Source organism: Alexandromys fortis, unplaced genomic scaffold, assembly GCF_014885135.2.
Source record: "Alexandromys fortis isolate MF-2015 unplaced genomic scaffold, M_Fortis_MF-2015_v1.1 scaffold_0, whole genome shotgun sequence".
NCBI lineage: Eukaryota > Metazoa > Chordata > Mammalia > Rodentia > Cricetidae > Alexandromys > Alexandromys fortis.
In genome coordinates, this window is record NW_026067949.1 from 39873631 (window position 1) to 39893257 (window position 19627).

The 19627-nt window shown below is 35.7% G+C and overlaps 1 protein-coding gene across 15 annotated transcripts in view; it reads right to left on the bottom strand.

Annotated features, from left to right (window-relative positions):
• The window catches only part of LOC126506295 (UDP-glucuronosyltransferase 2B17-like), a 252277-nt gene that overhangs the window by 126245 nt on the left and 106405 nt on the right, over positions 1-19627 (bottom strand). For 3 of the 15 annotated variants that reach the window (XM_050149731.1, XM_050149730.1, XM_050149728.1), the window contains exons 1-4: positions 15847-16613; positions 14243-14391; positions 12290-12421; positions 5540-5627 (exon numbers count right to left, since the gene is read on the bottom strand). The exons of 8 other annotated variants lie outside the window; for them this stretch is intronic. In XM_050149731.1, the coding sequence (XP_050005688.1) occupies positions 5540-5627; positions 12290-12421; positions 14243-14391; positions 15847-16570 (1093 nt within the window). In that variant the 5' untranslated portion in view covers positions 16571-16613. Of the gene's footprint in view, positions 1-4844; positions 5065-5539; positions 5628-12289; positions 12422-14242; positions 14392-15846; positions 16616-19627 lie in introns of those variants that run through there. 4 more of the 15 variants (XR_007593161.1, XR_007593162.1, XM_050149721.1 and 1 more) reach the window with 3 other exon arrangements.

A 19627-nucleotide genomic window follows, 5' to 3' on the forward strand; every position in this document is an offset into this window, starting at 1 on the left:
TTTAACAACATAGGTCTGTAACAAAATCAGAATAAGTATGAAACCTAAACTCATTCTCAAAAACATAGGTCCCTAACAAAATCTGAATAAGTATGACATCTATAGTTGTTCTTAGCCAAATAAGTCCCTAAACAAGTATTTGATGTGTATCTTTTTGTGTAAACATTAAATATAATTACATAGTATTATCACAGTAATTTGTGTGAATAAGATTGCTTATTAAAGAAGTGACTTGGTCCCAAGACAAGACTGAACAGAGTCAGGCAGGTAAAACTAAGCTGAATTCTGGGAGAAAGAAGGTGGAGTAAGAGAGAAGTTATGCAGGAGGAGTTAGTTAGCAGGCGATTACTGGTAGGCAAAAACCACATGGCAATATACAGATTAACAGAAATGTGATAATTTAAGTTACAAGAATAACAAAAAATATGCATAAGCTAATAGAGAAAGAAGTGTTGTAATTAATATAGTTTCTGATTGGTTATTTCGAGTCTGAGTGACTGGGTACAAACAAGCAGCTTCTTCCAAAATATCTGAATAAGGATGATACCAGTAGCCACGCTAACATGAAAAGAGGTAGCTTTCGCTCTGGTCCTAACTCTACTGTCTCTGGAGTTTTTCTCTGTCTCTGTTTCTCTCTCTGTCTCTGTTTCTCTCTGTCTCTCTTTCTCTCTCTCTGTCTGTGTGTGTGTGTGTTTGTACACAAACATTCCTCAGTAAGCTTCCTGAGGCACTCAATTTGACAATCTGTTTTCAAGAATACCATAACATCAGCTAATCCACATCTTCTGCTGGTCTCTGCAGAAAGTAAGAGTATCTGATAAATACCCTCCACTCTTCAGTAAGCACAGATACTGTGAAGTTACAACTTTTATAAAAGTTACCTATCTCTTTTATAACATTCAATTTCTCTGTTGTAATATTTTCCTATGGCTTCTAGGTGTACGATATCTGGTACCACCTCTAACATTTCAGTGTTGCAAGGAGGGCCGCATGTTGTTACCTTGTCACCCAGCTAGCTTAGACCTGAAATAATCATATAGAAACTGCATTAATTAAATCATTAGCTCTAGTTTCTTATTGGACCACTCTTAAATATTAATTTAACCTATTTCTATTGATCTTTATATCACCACATGGCAGTGGCTTACCAGCAATGTTCCAGCATGTCTATTTCTGGAAAAGAGGAAATTGTGTGGGAGTTCCTTCTGTCTATGTGTTGCATTTATTGGTTAATGTATAATTCTTTTGTGCCTATAGCAGGGAAAAATAATGATGTGGGGAAAGGTAGGCTATATGATGGGAGAAGGAAGGCAGAGTCAGAGAGAAGCCATGAAGCCACTGGAAATAGACATGCTGAAACTTTGTTGGTAGGCCATGACCTCGTGGTAATATATAGGTCAAGAGAAATTGGTTAAATTAATAACTAAGAGTGATCAATAAGAAGCTAGAGTTAATGGGCCAAGAAGTGATTTAATTAATACACTTTTGTGTGATTATTTCTGGTATAGATGGCTGGGAACCAACAAAAAGCTCTCCCTTTCAGCAAATTGGTGTCAATGGGGTGGACTAAAATCTAGGTAAAATGTGAGAAAGCTTGAAAAGGAATTCTATACACAAAATTCAGAGTTTAACACAGCTTCTTGATGTTTGCTGTCGGTGTGCTGCAGCTCCCTTAAGAGAGGTTTTTCTGATTCATTTGCGACCATTTTGAAATGCCAGCTTTCTGGCCTTACTGCCAGTACGACCTCTGGCTCTTTTGGGAGATAGAACATTTGGATGGGTTTTGTGAAAAGACTGCTGCAACTTGCTTAATGTCAGCATGGACTGGCTGTATGCCTGACAATGGGGCTGTGGGCATGGCTCTCAGAGGCAGCAAACATTTCTGCCATGCTGGGCTGTGCCAAGAAAGCAGGAAGTTCCATATACATCATAGTAATTGTACAGCTTGAGTTTTAGCCTGGACAGAGAAGTAGGTAGTACCATATATACCATAGTAATCACACAATTTAAGTTATAAGAAGTGCTTAGCAATTTAAGAAGCACTCCTGGACAGTAAAGAATTATAGATACAAAAAAAGGACAGATTCAGAAATAAAAGACATTGAAATGGGTCACAGTGTTGGATAAATGCATGTAGCCTTGGGAGAGAGAAAGAAAAGATTATAGAAAGTTGTAAAATAAAAACAAGTCTTTAAAGAGAGAGAGTATAGACAATCATAGAATAAAAGGAACAATGAAAAATAAACCAGGTAATGATAATGGAAAATTCACAGAGTCTGGATTATATATATTATTGTGTTTTCTTTGAGTTTTTTTTTTTACTATAAAGAGCTAAGTAAGAGAGACATTTCATTGTATGGGCAGCTATGTAAACCAGCATGTATATTATAAAGGTATCATGACTTCCAAATTTGCGTTTAAGGATGTGTTGCTTTGGAAAAGAGGTTCTTCTCTTGTTTCCACAGAGGTTGATAACCTGTGGATTACTTCCAGACTAGTGTGGTTGATGGACCAAGACCCCATAAAAGGTTTTCTTGAACACCCCTCAAAAATTATTTAGTCCAATAAACAGTAGGAAGCATTTTGGGAAAAAAAACTACACTCAAATTTCTAAATATTATTTATAAATGTCTCTCTATATTTAAAGGGGGATATTTTATAGAGATTTGCATTGGTATGGATCTTGTTTTATTGATTCAAATCTAAGGTCAATTGCATTATATGTATATTTCTGCTCTTGATTAAGGTATTGTGATTGTTGTTCATTAAAAAATGTAATGTATGAGTAAGAAATATAGGTTACTTGATAGTCATCTATAATAGTCAAGTTTATAGTCATGTTAGGTTATATATATATATACATACATATATATATATATATATATATATATATAGAGAGAGAGAGAGAGAGAGAGAGAGATATTTCATTTAGGTATTCTTCAAATCATTCAGAGACATGTGGAATATGGCATTTAAATGTTTTTAAAAATAAGGACTTTTCATGACAATGAGACACATCTACACCTGGGAGCACAAGCTACTTCAAGAGGAACATGGGCATCAAAGAGGTTCCTTATGAACCTCTTTGGGCAAGAAACTGCTCTTCATGGCCATATAAACAGACATATAGGACCTGCAGAGAAATGACTGATGAACTTGACTAAACGTGAGATGGTTCTTCGAAGTTCCTGCTCCATGAAAGAGTCTGCAAGACGTTCTACAGGACACAGAAGAACATTACTGGCAAACTGACAATATAGGCAGAAGTATTTTTAAGATTTCCTGCTTCATGAAAAAGTGTGCTGGGTACTATGGGCCTGTAGGCCGAAGATGCCCCAACAATACAGAAGAACCTTGGGTGACTATCCAGGCAATGAGATGTCCCTTTCAATTCTAGAGTTTTAGAAATTGCTTACATTGCGCCTCCTGTTTACTTATATAATGTCATATCTTTCTGGAGTCTTTGATGGAGCTGAAGAATTTATACTTATAGTTTTCCTTAGCTATGATAAAAGATAAAGTAGATATAAAAATGTAACTATAATTCTTGCTTGAGAACTGTTTTATTGAATGTAATTTTACTATGTTAAAGCCTTCCTTTTTTTTTAAACAGAAAAGGGGAAATGGTTGGAGATGGGGTCACTTTTTTTCTGTCTCGGTCGCCCATCTAGCTTACACCTGAAATAATCACAGGGACACTGTATTCATCAAATTAATGATTGGCCCATTAGCTCTAATTTCTAATTGGCTAATTCATACATCTTAATTTAACCCATTTCTATTAATCTGTGTGTTTCCACATGACTGTGGCTTACTGGGAAGATTCTAACCAGCATCCATCTCAGGCAAGAGATCATGACATCTGCCACTTTGCCCTTCTTCCCAACATTCAGTTCTGTCTTCTCTGCCTACCTAAGATCTGCCCTATTAGGCCAAGAAGTTTCTTTATTGATTAACCAATGAAAGCAACACATAAACACAAGGACATCCTACACCACTATAATTCTTTCTTGATAACTATTGTATTAAATGTCATTTTATTATGTTAAAACTTTCCTTTTTGTTTAAACAGAAAAGGGAAAATGGTGTTGGAGGCCCTTCTGTCTGTGTGTAGCTTTTATTGGTTAATGACTAAAGAACTGGCTTGGCTTGTAGCATGGGAGGAGGAAGGCAGAGTCAGAGAAATGACATGGAGCTGACTCTGGAGACAGATGTGCTGAAACTTTGCCTGTAAGCCACTGCTGAGTTGTGATACACAGATTAATAGAAATGGGTTAAATTAAGATGTTAGAGTTAGCCAATAAAATGCTAGAGACAATGGGTCAAGCAGTGATTTAATTATTATAGTTTCTGTGTGATTATTTTGGATCTGGGTGGTAAAGAATAAATAAATGGCTCTTCCTCCAACATTTCCTTTCAACTTTACTTATTGGCTATTTAAGTTTTATACTATCCTTTAAACTCTGACAAATTACTTTACTAAAAGAATTTAGAATAAAAATCGTCCAGAGTAGGTAGCATATGTCTGTGGAACAAGCTGATTGGAGGATTAAGTTGAAGAATTACATATTTAGGAAAAGTATGATTTACATAGAAAAGAAATATAAAGCACAACAGGGAAATAAAAAGTAATAACAAAAAGAGGAAAAAACCTATGACACTAAATCATACCCTAATTTGTACCTTCCATTATTTTTGCCTTTATGATAAATTTTTATTTTAATATTTTATTTCAAAATTATTACGATAATAATTTTTCCATTATTTTTGATGGCCTTCAGTAAGAATCACAATTATTGATAAACAAATAACAAAATATATATATTTCAAAAGATTATACTCACAAAGGGTTATCTATGATGGCCTCCAGTGCATTGAGTAAATCTGCCCTTGTCATTGTTCTGAAATCTAATGAAACAGCTGCTCCTTTGGCTACTATGTAGGCAATGTTATCATGTTGCTCTCCAAACAAAGGAATGCCAATCATAGGGATTCCAAAATGGATCGCCTCATAGATTCCATTGGCGCCACCATGAGTTACAAAGGCTTTGGTTTTTGGATGACCTAGAATAAGATGAATTCAGGTTGACATTAATTAGCAGTCTTAGACATGAAATGAGGAATGTGCACTATCAGGAACTGGAAGGAAATTTTCTACATGAAAATTAATTTTACTTAATTCACTTTATTAATTTAGTTTATCACATAATGTCTGTTTCCCCTCACTTCTCATCCCATGAATACCTATGTGAAGATTCTAATACTCATAACCTTGGTGAAATGTTTTTTTCTCTCAGAGTGAGAAGAAACTAAATTTCCAGAGAGAGATTTTGCAGAATTGCTTTGGAATTGAGAGTTGAACTATGAAATTCTAATTTCCAGTTGAACACATGAGGTATATGGTAGTTAAGAGAAATTGAGTATTAAAAACAACCAACTGCATACCAGAACTCGTTATCTTAAATAAATAATACATTCACTAAGTATAATATAAAGGATTTTGAAGTCAACCAGGAGAGTTTTGTTCTGAGAGTCTTACCTAGAAGGTCATTCTGGGGGAGCCATTTGTAAACTCTGGTATTGGGTCCTAAGGTGTCTGGTGTTTTGCCCTCAAATCTCCAAAGAACCTGTTAAAGATTAGATCATCTTTATTGCTGGAACCAAATTTAGTATTATAAAGACTAGATAAATTATATTTAGGAATATAAATATATATAATGTGCATATATGTATGTAACAGCATTCATAAAAATGTTACTATGAATTTGAAAGAGAGCTTGGAGAATGGATATGAGAGGATTTAGAGGAATAACAAAAGGTAGAAATGATGTAATTGTATTATAATTTCAAAAATAGAAACGGTTAAAAATAGATCTTTATATGTTTAAATATAACATAGGTAAATACCTCCCTTAGGAGGGATGAAGACATCAGAAAGGGTAAATTTTGAGAACTCTAGACATACTGAGAAGAAGATTGTGCCATCAGTGTCTGTGCTTTTTTGACATTCAGGCAAGATGAACATAATCATCATTTTTCTAATCAGAGATGTTTAGACAAATGAGATAGCTAATGATGCACAAAATATTTAATATACTCCCACGGTGATATAATTCAATTTCAGAGAAGGGTGGTACATTATTAATAACTCATATTTTATATGAATACTTTTTGACAGTTCTACTAGTCTACTTTCAACAGTATTATATTTTAAATGGTTTTATTCACCTGTTCTATGTTATTTTCATTGAATTTCAAGTTTTTAATCTTTTATTACTTATTCATGACAAATTTTCCGGATCCAAAATTCTCTCTGGTCTGAAGTTCTTCGAAACTATGCCATTGTGTTGACCAATAGGAATATGGAATCACCTGGCCCATCCAGGTAATAATTTTGCATAGTGTAGTTTTGGAACATGATCCAGGAATGGAGTCACATGAACAGAATTCTGTGTGCTTAAGAAGAACTCTAAGAAAACAAGACATCAGTTTCTTCAAAATGCTAGATTGTTTTGATAAGTGTGTTTCACCCTCCCTCCAGGTATAACAGATATGAGTGGATCTATTTCAGGTTAACCACTAACGCTGGCTGTTGTCATCCAAATAAAGTTTAAACTGCTCTTTGTGCGTTTCTGGTTTTTTTTTTTTTTTTTTTTTGATAGAAAACAGCCCCCTAAGAGAGTTGCAATATCAGGAGGTGTGGCCTTGCTGGAGAAAGTATGTCACTATGGGGTGGGCGTTGAGGTTTCTTTGCCCCAAGCTTAACTCAGTGTAACTTTCAGTCAAATTTACAATCAGAATTGCTAATGAAAAATTTTGAGTAATTGGAAATGAAAGGACTAGGAAGAGTTACAAGGCATTATGGAACCTATATTCCCATGTGGACAAGAATGTAAACATGAGTTGGGTTTTTCATAAGAGTCAAAATTATATAAAATCTAGTCACCCTGTCTGGTCTGTTTCTGAAGAAAAGATATGGGCTCTTCACAAGGTCGACAGAGAACAGTGGAGAATAGGCACATAGAGACCTCGTTTTCTCCCTGAAATTCTGCTGGTTTTATAATTAAAAAATAATCAGGCAAATAGATATGATTGAATGAGTTGTGAAATGTAATTGCCACCATGTGGCCAATGGGAGCTTTACAGTCTGATTTATCTAGAGACAGTTATTGTTAAAGATTGCCCTTTAATAGTTTTGCATTTAAAGGATTGCTTTTATACTATACATATACATTCTGATAACAAGGTACATTGTGGTTTTCCTCTGCCTTCATTCAATCATAAGAAGCTTAACTCTGATATCTGTAATTTATTCATGTCAAGGCATGACATAATTCCCTATTATGAGTTTATTCTATTGAGAAAAGGTTTTAGAGCCTGTGAGGGAGGCTTTCCTCAGGCTTCTGTTTGTTAAATTCAAACCTTGGACTTCCTTTTTTCTGCAAGATGTAGCATGTTTAGCTCCAGCATCGTATTTGCCTGCATGGTACCATAATTCCTTTCATGATGATAATGGTTAAAATGACCTACAATATTTAAGTGTATTTTTTTTATTATAGATGTCATGGTCATGATGTCTCTCTAGAGCAATAAAAACCCACGTAAGACTCTATGGAAAAATATTTTTTGTCACACATGGCTTGTAGTACTGACCGTATTTAACTCCAACTCACGTGATTTTGCTCATATGACCCTTCTAAACCCTCAGACTGTACATTGTCTGATTCTCTGATTAGAGTTAACTGTTGCTTATGATTATAACCCCAAGATTCCAGGAGAAAGTGCTTTAGATGATGAGGTATCTAGCAGAGTCTGAATGAATATTGAAAAGGCTATAAATAAGGGGAAGAGCTCCCCATTCAATTTGGGTCACCTAGGAATTGATTTAAACTATTATAAAATACTAAATGAAGATAAGGAGGTTATTAATCATGAGGAAGAAATGACTAATTCCTTGTAAGAATATAAACTGGATGATAACAACTTAATATTAGGAAAGAAAAAAAAATCTAGGAAAATTTCCCAGTGTAGGTAAAATCAAAGGAAATACAGCACCACTGTTAACTGTGCAGTTGATGGCTCCCTCAGCTCAATTTTTGGAGTCTCTTTTTATTTATTTATTTATTTATTTATTTATTTATTTATTTATTTAAGATTTCTGTCTCTTCCCCACTGCCGCCTCCCATNCATCAGGGTTCCCTGCCCTGTGGGAAGTCCAAGGACCACCCACCTCCATCCAGGTCTAGTAAGGTGAGAATCCAAACTGCCTAGGCTCCCACAAAGCCAATCCGTGCAGTAGGATCACTGTATTGCCTAAAGGCACTCCTGAAGCACGGGGTAAGGGATCTGATAATCAACCTAATCTTGCATTCTTTCTACTTTTTGAGGAGGATTTCAGAGAGCTTATAAAAAAAACAGTTAAGTTTACAACCTAAGACAAACTTAACATGGAAGAAAAAGGTATTAATTTACCAATTCCTCCCTGGCCTCATGAGCTCAGCTTTGTGTTTCACTGAAATTTCAACAAAATAGAAGTGTTTAGCATGGGTTAGACATGGATAAAATGAAAGATTTTAAGAAGGCTTGTGCTTTCTGTGGATCTACTGCTCCATGTAGTTATGAATCCTTTTGGTTGGACCAATAATGCACAATGACTGCTGTATGATTTTTATATATTTGCTAAAACGGTTCTTAGCCCTTTCAAACTTCTTCAGTGGCAAGTGTGGTTTGCAGAGAAAGCCCCTAAATTGTTATAGCGCTAAGACTGGTGTAATCCTAAATATCACATATGAAATGGTGTCAGAGAGTGGTAGATTGGTATCAATAGATTATCAACTGCTTAATATGATTCTGACAGCTCTCTCCTGTTGGGAGCAGTGAGACCCCAGATCCTGAATTTCTTGTAATCCCCCGATCTGAGTGCCTGCAGCTGCTCTGAGCAGGAGACCTTCAGGAGTTCCTGATGGCAGGAGAGTGGTTTCTGGTGGATTTGGCTGGGGCGTGGCTATCTCTATATAATCAGCCCTGTACACAATAAAAAGGGCATTCTTGGGGAATTCAAAGATGACCCATGTCTCTGTTTCTCTGTCTGTGTGGGTTTGTGTATTTTAACCTCCAGCTTCCTTGCCCGAAGTTTGCAAACTGGGTAATAGCTCACGGAGCGCAGACACAGGGGCTTGGCGGGCAGAATTCGAGGTCCCCACCGAGATATCGGCACTCTCCCACATAAGGGATGTAGCCATGGCTTCCTGGATTTAGCTGATATGGAATCTGACTTCAGGTCTAGGAAAGTAGTAAAAATACAAAGTCCCTCTGTGCTTATGGCTGATTTCATAGAGAAACTTAAAGATGCTATTGAAAATCAAGTAAAAGATATTATTATTAAAACACTTAGGTTTTGAAAATGTTGATAAAGATTGCCAAGGATTAATCATGCCTCAAAGAGAAATAGAAAATGTCCTGGATTTTCCGAAGTTAATTAACTTCAGAATGTAGGGATCTACAAACAAAGAGCAAATTTAGCTGGTATAAAAAATATGTGTTATAAAAATAGATGTTAGCAAAGTGGCCACTTGAAGAAGCAATGTAAATTTCCCCTACAATTGTATGTTCAGATTCAATGTGTTCCAGGTTTTACCCTATATGCAAGGAAGGAAAACATCGGGTTAAGAAATGTTGAACCAAATTGGATAATGATGGAAATACATTGCCTGGAAACAAAACCAATATCAGCTAACAGTAGGAAAATATGTTTAGGGGTCCCCTATGGGACCCACAAAATTAGAGGCTTTTAAGGAAAAAAATGACAACATTGATGCCAGACTTCAGAATATAATCAAACTAGTCTTTCATTTCAAGATGTCATTCAAGAAATTGCTGCTATTGGTAGTACTTGCCAGTAAGTACTGCCATTTCCTTTCTTCATTGTCCTTTAAGGTAACACACAGAATATTGGGGACTTATACCGCCTCAAAGAGTTAGACTTTTATTGGGTTACAGTAGTTTATACATGAATGCAATCATAGTTTACACAGAAATCACTGATGAAGATTTAACAGGGGAAACTGCAGTCACGAATACAGTACCTACTAATTGGTCGTTTAAGCAGAAGGAAAATTGCAGTTATTACTATTTTCTATATAGTCTTTCACAAAGAAACATGATTTGTGAGCAAGGACTCAGGACAAGTAAGACTATGTAGATTTAAGAACCTTACTAAAGGAAAATGATAAGCCATCATTAGACTTAAAATTAAAGGGAAAAATGTTTACAGTACTATTTAGTTATGATGAGAATGATGTTTTTATTATAACCATGGAATAATGGGAACCTGGATGGCTTGTTATGGGGAGTAAATTCAACCCTAATAGGGTTGGGAACTATGAGTTCTAAAAGACTAAACAGAATGCTACAAAATGACAAGACATAATGGAAATACTCCAGCACTGTGTTACTCGTATTCTGATTAATTTTGGTAAAGAGGCTTTCTACAAGAGACTCATGCAGAGATCTCTATTCCCACATCTAATGATACCCATTCTCCACAATCAAAATTCTAATGAAAGTTTGGGTTGTCAAAAATGAAAAAGAATAGGAAAACAGATGCCTGAGATTAATGGGCCCATATTCTTAAGTATAATGTGTCATAAGTATGACTTAGTATTTCATAGGAGTCAAAATTATATAAAAACCTAGTGACCCTGTCTGAACATTTTGATGGCCTGTTTCTAAGGAAAAGATATAGGATCTTCACAAGATCGTAAGAGAGCAGTGAAAAACGGGCACATAGAGTCCCCCATTTCTCCCTGGAATTCTCCTGATTTTGTATTTAAAAATAATCTGCTAAATGAAGATGGTTGATTGACTTGTGAAATGTTAATACCACCATGTGGCCAATGGGAGCTTTACAGCCTGGTTTAACTAAAGACAGCTATTGGTGGCCTTCACTTGTTTTGCATTTGTAAAAAAATAGTTACTATACTTATTCATCCCCATAATACGGTACATTTTGGCTTTTCTGTTTCTTCATTCAACCATAAAGGATCTCAGTTTTGATATTAATGGATTGTATTAACCCAAGACATGACAAAATCCCCTATTATGTGTTAGTACTATGCAGCAAATGATTTAGACCCTGTGAGGAAGGCCTTCACTTGGATGGGTTTAGATTTATTAGGTTCAAACTTTGGACAAATTGCTAAGGTGCTTATTTAATATGGCAAAGTTGACCTGGCTTCCTGGTTTTCCCTTCATTTTTCAGTCCGTACCTGTGGGACCCTCCTGGTTAACATGCCCTGAGTGGTAACGGAAGAATTATAATATTTGATTTTAAATTAAAAGAGGCATTGGTATATTGTGTAGTGTCATAGACACAAGCTCCCTACTTCTTCCTTGTGTGTTAGGACTTTCATTCTGACTGATTAAGAGCAGAGTGGAGAGCATCTTTTATGATGCAGACATCACTGTGAGGGAAGCACCCGTCTCTATGTTTTCCTTAGAGATTTCTCCTACAAATACTGGTAGGCCAACCAAAAAATAGATTTTTTTCTTTTATTGCATTTTCTTTCAATTAGCCAAACATGTACTTTGATTGATAGGTGGTGATCCTAGGTCCCCTCCTTTAAATGGCCCTTTCAGCTGAGCACTGAAGAGGCCTACTTCAAAATTAGGATGCAGAAGCTGGGCGGTGGGTGGTGGCGCACGCCTTTAATCCCAGCACTCAGAAGGCGGAGGCAGGAAGATCTCTGTGAGTTCGAGGGCAGCCTGGACTACAAAAGCTAGTTCCAGGACAGGAACCAAAAAGCTACCGAGAAACCTTGTCTCGAAAATTAAAAAAAAAAAAAAAAATTAGGATGCAGAGTCATGCTGCATTTCAAGCTTTTTCAACATTTGCTTACTATTATTCTGATAGAAATACTAAATACAGAATAACTCACCCCGAAAATCTAATGTATGCAGTGACTTTAAGTAATGAACAAATAGAACAAGTGACTCTGAAGAGTTTGGCCATGTCTACATAGACTTGATAGCAATGTCGTCATCATGCCAGCATTTCAGAATGTGCCCATGGTGATCACTGTGTTTATATCCAAGTCACCCTCAGTCAAGAACACCTTCTGCAGTATTGATACGTCTGTTGTGGATATCTGTTTCTAATATTTGTTTGGCTAAGGGAAATTAAAGCTTTCTTAAAACTTTACCTTTCACGCCATCATTTTTACAATCAGACCTTTCAGGGACGTTCACAGAGTTAGTATATAGTCACCTCACATGAACTGCTTTTCCTCACCTTTTGTGGAATCTGGGCAAGGGCCCATGCGATTGCATTGGCTTTATCTTCTGACATGTTGCTGACCATTGACCCCAGAGAAAACACCACAACACCATGCTCTCCAGAGGACTGGACAAAGTCTTCCATTTCCTGTGAAGAGAATTTGCTTCATCACAAAATACAGTTGTAGAATAATCACTTATGAAACATTTATGAAAGAACTAAGAGAATAAAAATTAAAGTGTTTATAGGAATATTTAGTATAGTGGTATTAAAACATACAGAAGACCAACATGATAATATCAAAGATATTGCACTTCGCAGTCATCCACACAAACTATATTCACACATTGTCCAAAAGATATTAGATAATCTAAATATTTCCTATGGTAAAATTAAGACTCAGGAGTGCAAGCATATTCTATAAGCATTTAAAAATTGTTGCTTCATTTACACAGTTTCTGCTTACAGAAATGGTTGTTATTTTTTCCTTGCTATTTTTTTCTCCTATAATGGCTGATTTAATATTATTATCTAGTGTTTGATGAAATAATATTTACGTAATAGTACATACATTGTGGTATTTTTCACAAACTTCTTACTATGATCAATAAAATATTTTGATTCTTTGTGAAACAATCATAACTGCATGATAATGTAGACGGTCTTGCGGGCAGGCCTGCTTTTTGTCTCGCCCGACTCCCGCACGGCTAGTATAGCCCCAGAATAATTACATGGAGACTTTATTCTTTTAAACACTGCATGGCCCGTTAGTTTCAGCCTCTTATTGGCTAATTCTCACATCTTGATTAACCCATTTCTAATAATCTGTGTAACACAACAAGGTGGTGGCTTAACGGGAAAGATTCAGCATGTGTGACCTGACAGCTGGCTCCATGGTGGCTGCATCACTGACTTCTTTCTCACAGCATTGTGTTCTGTCTACTCTGCCTATCTAAGCTGCTGTCCTATCAAAAGCCAAGGCAGTTTCTTTATTAACCAATGAAAGTAACACATAGACAAATGACCCTCCTCCATCATGATAAACACATAGTATATAATAATTTTCTGATATTGTGTATGAATAGGGTATTTTCAAAGTTAACATCCAAAATTTACTGGTTGGAGAGAAACTATGTCTGTTCTGTTTGTTCGGATATCAAACAATTCCTTAGGATATGTTAATCATAACTTTTGGTCATGAGCAGTTTATGATTGATGAGTTTAAATAACTTAATTTCTCTGTCTTTTGTCATTTGTTTATATGTGTGTGTACTTGTTTGCACATGTTTGATTGTACATACTTCTTTATACATGTATGTGTGCGTGTGTATGTGTGTGTGTGTTTGTGCATATATGTATGTGTACTTATGTATCTCTGCCCGTGTGTGTGTTTATATGTGTGGATAGGTGTGTGTGTGTGTGTGTGTGTGTGTGTGTGTGTGTGTGTGTGTGTGTCAGGTTTCTGGGGAGATTCCTGGCCTTTGTTTAGCACATAGATGCCAAAAGTTAAAATTTGATGTCTTCTTCCACCAGTCTTCAATATAGGTTTTGAGACTGCCTCACATGGAACACAAATCCTACCATTGTTTTTAACAGACTAGTGGCCAGCAAGCTCCCAGTATCAACCTGTTTCTACAACCTCAGTGCTAATGCTATTGCACGGTGCTGGGACACCCAGCTTTTTACCTGGGTGTTGTGACTCAAACATATATCCTCATAATTGCTTGGAAAGGACTTTACCCCATTGATAACCACCTAAGTACATTAACTGACATAATTTAATTCACTGATAAGAATATTTCCCAGGTCTATCACAGTCTTTCCTGAGTTTATTGACCTCCTACTTAGCAGGATGCTTAAAGTCAACTTCCTATATGTCTCTATTCCTGGGAGAAAAATCTAATGAAGGCTGTAGAATCATGCTCACCAGAAAAGAAATTAAAAAAAATATCTAAAGAATGTATTTACCTTCGGCAAGGGTTTAGCAGGTTTGCAGTGGAGACCTCCTACATAGTCAACATTTGGTAAGGTTGGGCGAGGAAACTCCAAATCCCAGTAGGATCTAATGAGCCACATTTCTGCTTTGCCTATTGTCTCAGTTAGGGTAGTGGGCCTTCCTAGAAGGAGAAATGAGCAAGTGAGAAGGAGAATAGTTGAATGATTGTCATTTGAATATAAAATATATTTCCTTAAATGATGGAAGAATTTATGCTTGATATGGAACATGTGCAATTAAAAACCAGTGTTTATTGATATGTAAAATAATTTTCAGTGTAATGATTTGTTGCTCATATAATACGCATAAATGCCAGTTTGTTTGTTTTTTTAACAACAAACTATAAAAATTAACTAATGTTTCTACATTAACTTGAAATAGTTATTGTAATACCCACTTGGCCAAATTTAAAGAGCACACATTTTACTCCTCTCTACATCTTTAAAAAGAACAGTGCAAATATAAACACACATTCCAGGTCTAAAAGTCACATGACACCATGTACCATGGCCAGGCATCCCCTGGGACCTTGTAGTTTGCAGCTAGTCCTTCTTCCTTGTTTTGCTAAAGAGGCTGTAAGTTTATGAATAATTGAATTTCTGGTTAGTGCTTCTACCTTTGTTTCATATTAATACATTTAATAATACTTATCTTACAAAAACTATCACAATATTTTCAGAAATTATGAGAATAGAAATTTTGGCCAGTCTTACCTATGAAATATTTTTAAGAGGAAAAAAATAGGACTTCAAAAAATACAGACCTTATCTGTGAGTATTCATGCTTCCATAGTGTTTAAACATGGATGTTAGGAAAGTACACTATAAAAACTTATGGTGTTGGTAGAAAACCCAGGTCCACTTTTAAGCATGTGAACTAACATAGTATCTTTCAAGAGTAAAGAAATTCTTTAAGAAATACAGGAAAATATTTTATAATTTATATTTTTTATTTGTGTATATGTATGTCTGCATGAATATATACTAAGTTTATTCAGTAATCAGCAGATACCATAAAAGGGCAGCAGTTCCTCTGAAGTGGAACATACAGGCAATTTTGAAACACTGGACCTGGTTGGGTGCTAGGAGCAGAACTCAGATACTCAAAATGAACAGAAAAAATCCCTTAACCTTTTGGTTTTATTTTCAGACCCCAAAGTTTAGTTTTAAATAAAGATAGTTGCCTATGCAAGAGAAAATAATTTCTTCAATGTTCTATACATATTGAAACTGTAAAACATTTCATTTCTTAATATACATTAATTATGATTTGGTTAACTAGCTAGTGACTTATTAGAATAGATTAAAAATTACAGCAAAATGAGTAAAGAACCACTTTAAAAAGTCTACTTGCTTCTCTTTGTGGCTCTGTATCTCAGCAGAATTCCTGTATCAGGTCTGGTATCTGCTTCTCTTTTATAAATAATATGAGCCTTTACAGTGAGTTTGTTAGCTAATATCATATTACATTTGATCACCTATAAAAGGCAGCTGCATTTTGCAGTTCTTGTACATGACTATAGATTTAAATACTTGTGAACTTTAGGTCATTGAGATACTGAGAAGCAACAACTTACCCAAAGTTTCACTGTAAAACTGACTCCATTTCTTCTCGTTAAATGTCTCGAACCAAAAGTCAAAATATAGCATACACATCATATTTTTTACCCTCTCCATGAATGTCATTTGACCACCTAGTCCTGACAAAATCATAGGTACATAAGAGGGAGGGACTGAAAATTTCCCACTGTACTTTTCCATTGTATATCCAGGAGAGAAGCGAAGACTGTACAGAAAAGGGATCTGGAGAAGTTCAGCTATCAACTCCCCACAGGGAGCAATGGCATCTGAGAAAAGGACATCAAACTTGGATCTCTGTAGTTTTGTCATGAGTTGTTTGTTTGAAACTGTGTCTCTGCAAAGCCTCAGATAGCTATCAGAGTATTCATTAAGCACGTTTTGTAGCAGAGGAGAGAAGGATAAACACAATTCTCTTGGTATCTCATAAGTCCACACATCCACAAGCATTGTGAAAACCTTGTCCAGATCATCTTTACTGATAGACGTAGAATAACTCTCAAACTTCAGAGCAGGTGATTTTTGGGGATCAAGAAAAATAGAAGCTGAAGGTCTCAGAACTGTTACTTCATGACCCCTCTGTACAAGTTCATCCAGTATTGTCTTTAGATTCATCCAGTGACTGTATTCCATTGGCCATACCAACACCTTTCCACAGCTCCCAGATCTGAAGTAGCAACTCATCTGCAGGAGCAGCAGAACAGACATCCACTTCACAGTCATCTTGGGTCATCAAGTCTTCTGTTCACAGTGTGTCCCGTGTCATCGCTTATCCTTATATCTAACAAGAAAAAGCCTTAAGTTAAAATATAACTGGAGTTGATCAAGGCAGATGCACTAAATGACCACCCTGAACTTCTGATCTAATGGAGATAGTAAAAACAAATATTAAATATTCATATTTGCATGTCAATGTTTAATGACAAACGTTTTGTAATAAAGCAAATTCAAGAGTCCATGACCTGTTTGCACAACTGTTCTATTTCTAAGATATTTGAATAGTAGCAAGAACATTGGTTAGCAAGAGGTTAGTCAGAATTTTCTTTGCAACAAAGAAGCCAATATAAGTACTTGCATAGCTTATAAATATTTTTTAATATCATTTAAGGAAAATTTCTAAAGAATGTTGATAAACATATTCACATGCATTTAATTTTTTAAATAGCTTAGTAGTGCACCTAACAAAGTCTACTGACAGAAGCCCTGGGAAGCAGATAGACAAGAGCCTCCTCCTACACATGTCCCTAGGAAAATGGAAGACTAGCAATTGAGTTGTTAAGACTCATAGTTGACTGAGTAAGCTGAGTGATATTATTTGCTAAGGCACCCTGTTGGTTCATCTTAATTGTCCACAGACTTTTCATAAGCTCAGGAAGTAGTTGAATAGCTTGTTATCAGAATCTAGTCCACAAAGGCTCTAAAAAGTAGATGAGTACATGCATCTATATTCCCTGCTCTCAAGAAAGCACTATGACCACCATTCCTGAGGTCATCCATATCTGTAAGATTGCACATGCAGATTCTGGAAACTGACATGTGACTATAGTTTTTGGATGACCTAGGATCAGAAGAACAACAGAAAATATACTAATTAGAGATCTTAAATATAGGTATAAATCTGTAATCAAGCGATGAAAGCATCAGGGTATTTTAAATATTAAATTGAATTATTTAAATTGATTTAAAGCCTCCCAGCAAGAATCATCCAAGACCAAAGTAGTGTAACTGAGAGAGCTGCACCTTTTTTTTTTCATTTAAAGGTGATTCTAGGATTTACAGGAGAATTATTTGAGTGGTGGATGAATGACAGATATGGCCTGTCATGACACTGGAACAATGAGAAGGGGTTTTCAATTGAACACATAGAGTACATTGTGGATGGAAGAAACTGAATGTTTAAAATATCATATGTTTGTTTTAATTATCAAGTTAAAGTTAGTTTTTCATGTGCATATATTATATATAATATATAATAGTATATACGTATAGTTATAGTTATTCTGGCAAGCGACTATGATACCCTGACCCCTGTTCCCCAATGAAACATTAGTGGTCTCCTGTAGTCTGGCATAAGACAGAAAAAACATGATCTGACTTCTCAAAGGATGAGTCCCAAACTTCTTATCCATTTCCAAGAGATCTACCCCACAAATGTTTGTATGTGAGCCACACTCAATAGACTTGAACATTGTATTATTTATTTTTCAGTATACATATGTGTGATGACAGCAATTGAAGAAAGACCTTCGTGCCAATAGAGTAAACTACCTCTTTTATAGTCTAAGCTACAAAACTCTGAGATACCAAGTGAGGAGCAAATTAACTCATAGACGGAAAGCAGGGCAATGTTGAGTTTTTCTGTAAATGTCATGGAAGCCAAACCTTCACAATACTGAGGAATGGTTCTCTGCTTAAGTTAGAATATTGTTGAAAAATATTTACATAATACATGTTAGGTTTACATTATCTTCATCCTGTTTCCAAAATGTGTACATTTACTTTCATACTATGTATGGTATATGTCTCCTCAGGATGTGTTAAAATTCTCATTATCATTGAGCTAGAGGAATTTGCAATTTCTTCAACTATAAGATAATTACTAGTTTCAGTAAATCATTATACTTAGAATGCAAATGTCCCCCTGCAGGCTCACTGGTAAATTCTTTGACGGCTGGTCATGGCACCTTTTGGAAACTTTAAGAAGTGTAGCCTACTTGACCACATCAAATATTTGTTTTCTTGTGTTTGGGTCATTCTCTACCAAGTCTCTCAAAAGGCAATTAGCTGACTTGTGTATTCTTCTATACATCTAACATGTTTTGATACTTGATTAGCTTGTTATCAGAATCTCAGAGTCTCACAAAGACATGGAGAAGTTTTAAATGATTGTGTGTGTGTGTGTGTATAAAACATTCACTCCTGGAAGCAGTATATCTGCCATTCCCGAGAGTGTCAACTCCTACGAATGTATCCATGCAGCCCTTGGATACTGACACATATTCTACCTCAGACTCTTGATGTGGTCCAGCAATCCCATAAGCTTTCAGCTTGGCATCCTATCTATTATATTGCTTTCATGAATAAAACTTCCTGGACTCAAAATGGTGACCCCATGCTATATAACCTGTAGAAAATGACAATTCTCACATATCCAGAACTGGTTATGCCTTGAGAAGACTAGTAGTGTTAGAAAGCTGAATAGTAGCTTACAATAGAAGTGCACAACCCATTCATCGTAGGACAGAGAAAGAGAAACATTTACCAATGTCAATACTTATTGCAGCTGAATATGATATACAGATACTTCTAAAACACTACCATAGAATGATGGTCATACAGGTACCTAAACACAGTACGAGACAATATTGAGAAGTCTCTATTATTTAAAAATAAGATCCACTCATTACTTACTTGTGTCATCATTAGGTTAATCTGACAAAAAAGGAAGTTATAGGAGGAATGGTTTTTGTTGGAGCATATTTTGAGCTTTTGGTGCCCAGCATGTCATTAAATCCATAAAAATGTTAATGGTGATAAGAGCCTTAACAGCTATTCCTTTTATATTGTGAAATTAAAAGGTGAATATTCTTTGGAAATGCCTGTGCAAGTAAACACTTCCTCTTCTAAGTTGACTTTTTGTAGGCTATTTGGTTATGATAATGAGAATAGTAGCCAATACAGGAAATTAATGATAATAAATGAGCTCATTACCTTAAAAGCTTTGCTTTAAGGTACATAGGTCTTTGTCTAATGATTTTTTTTAAGAAATATGGAAAATCT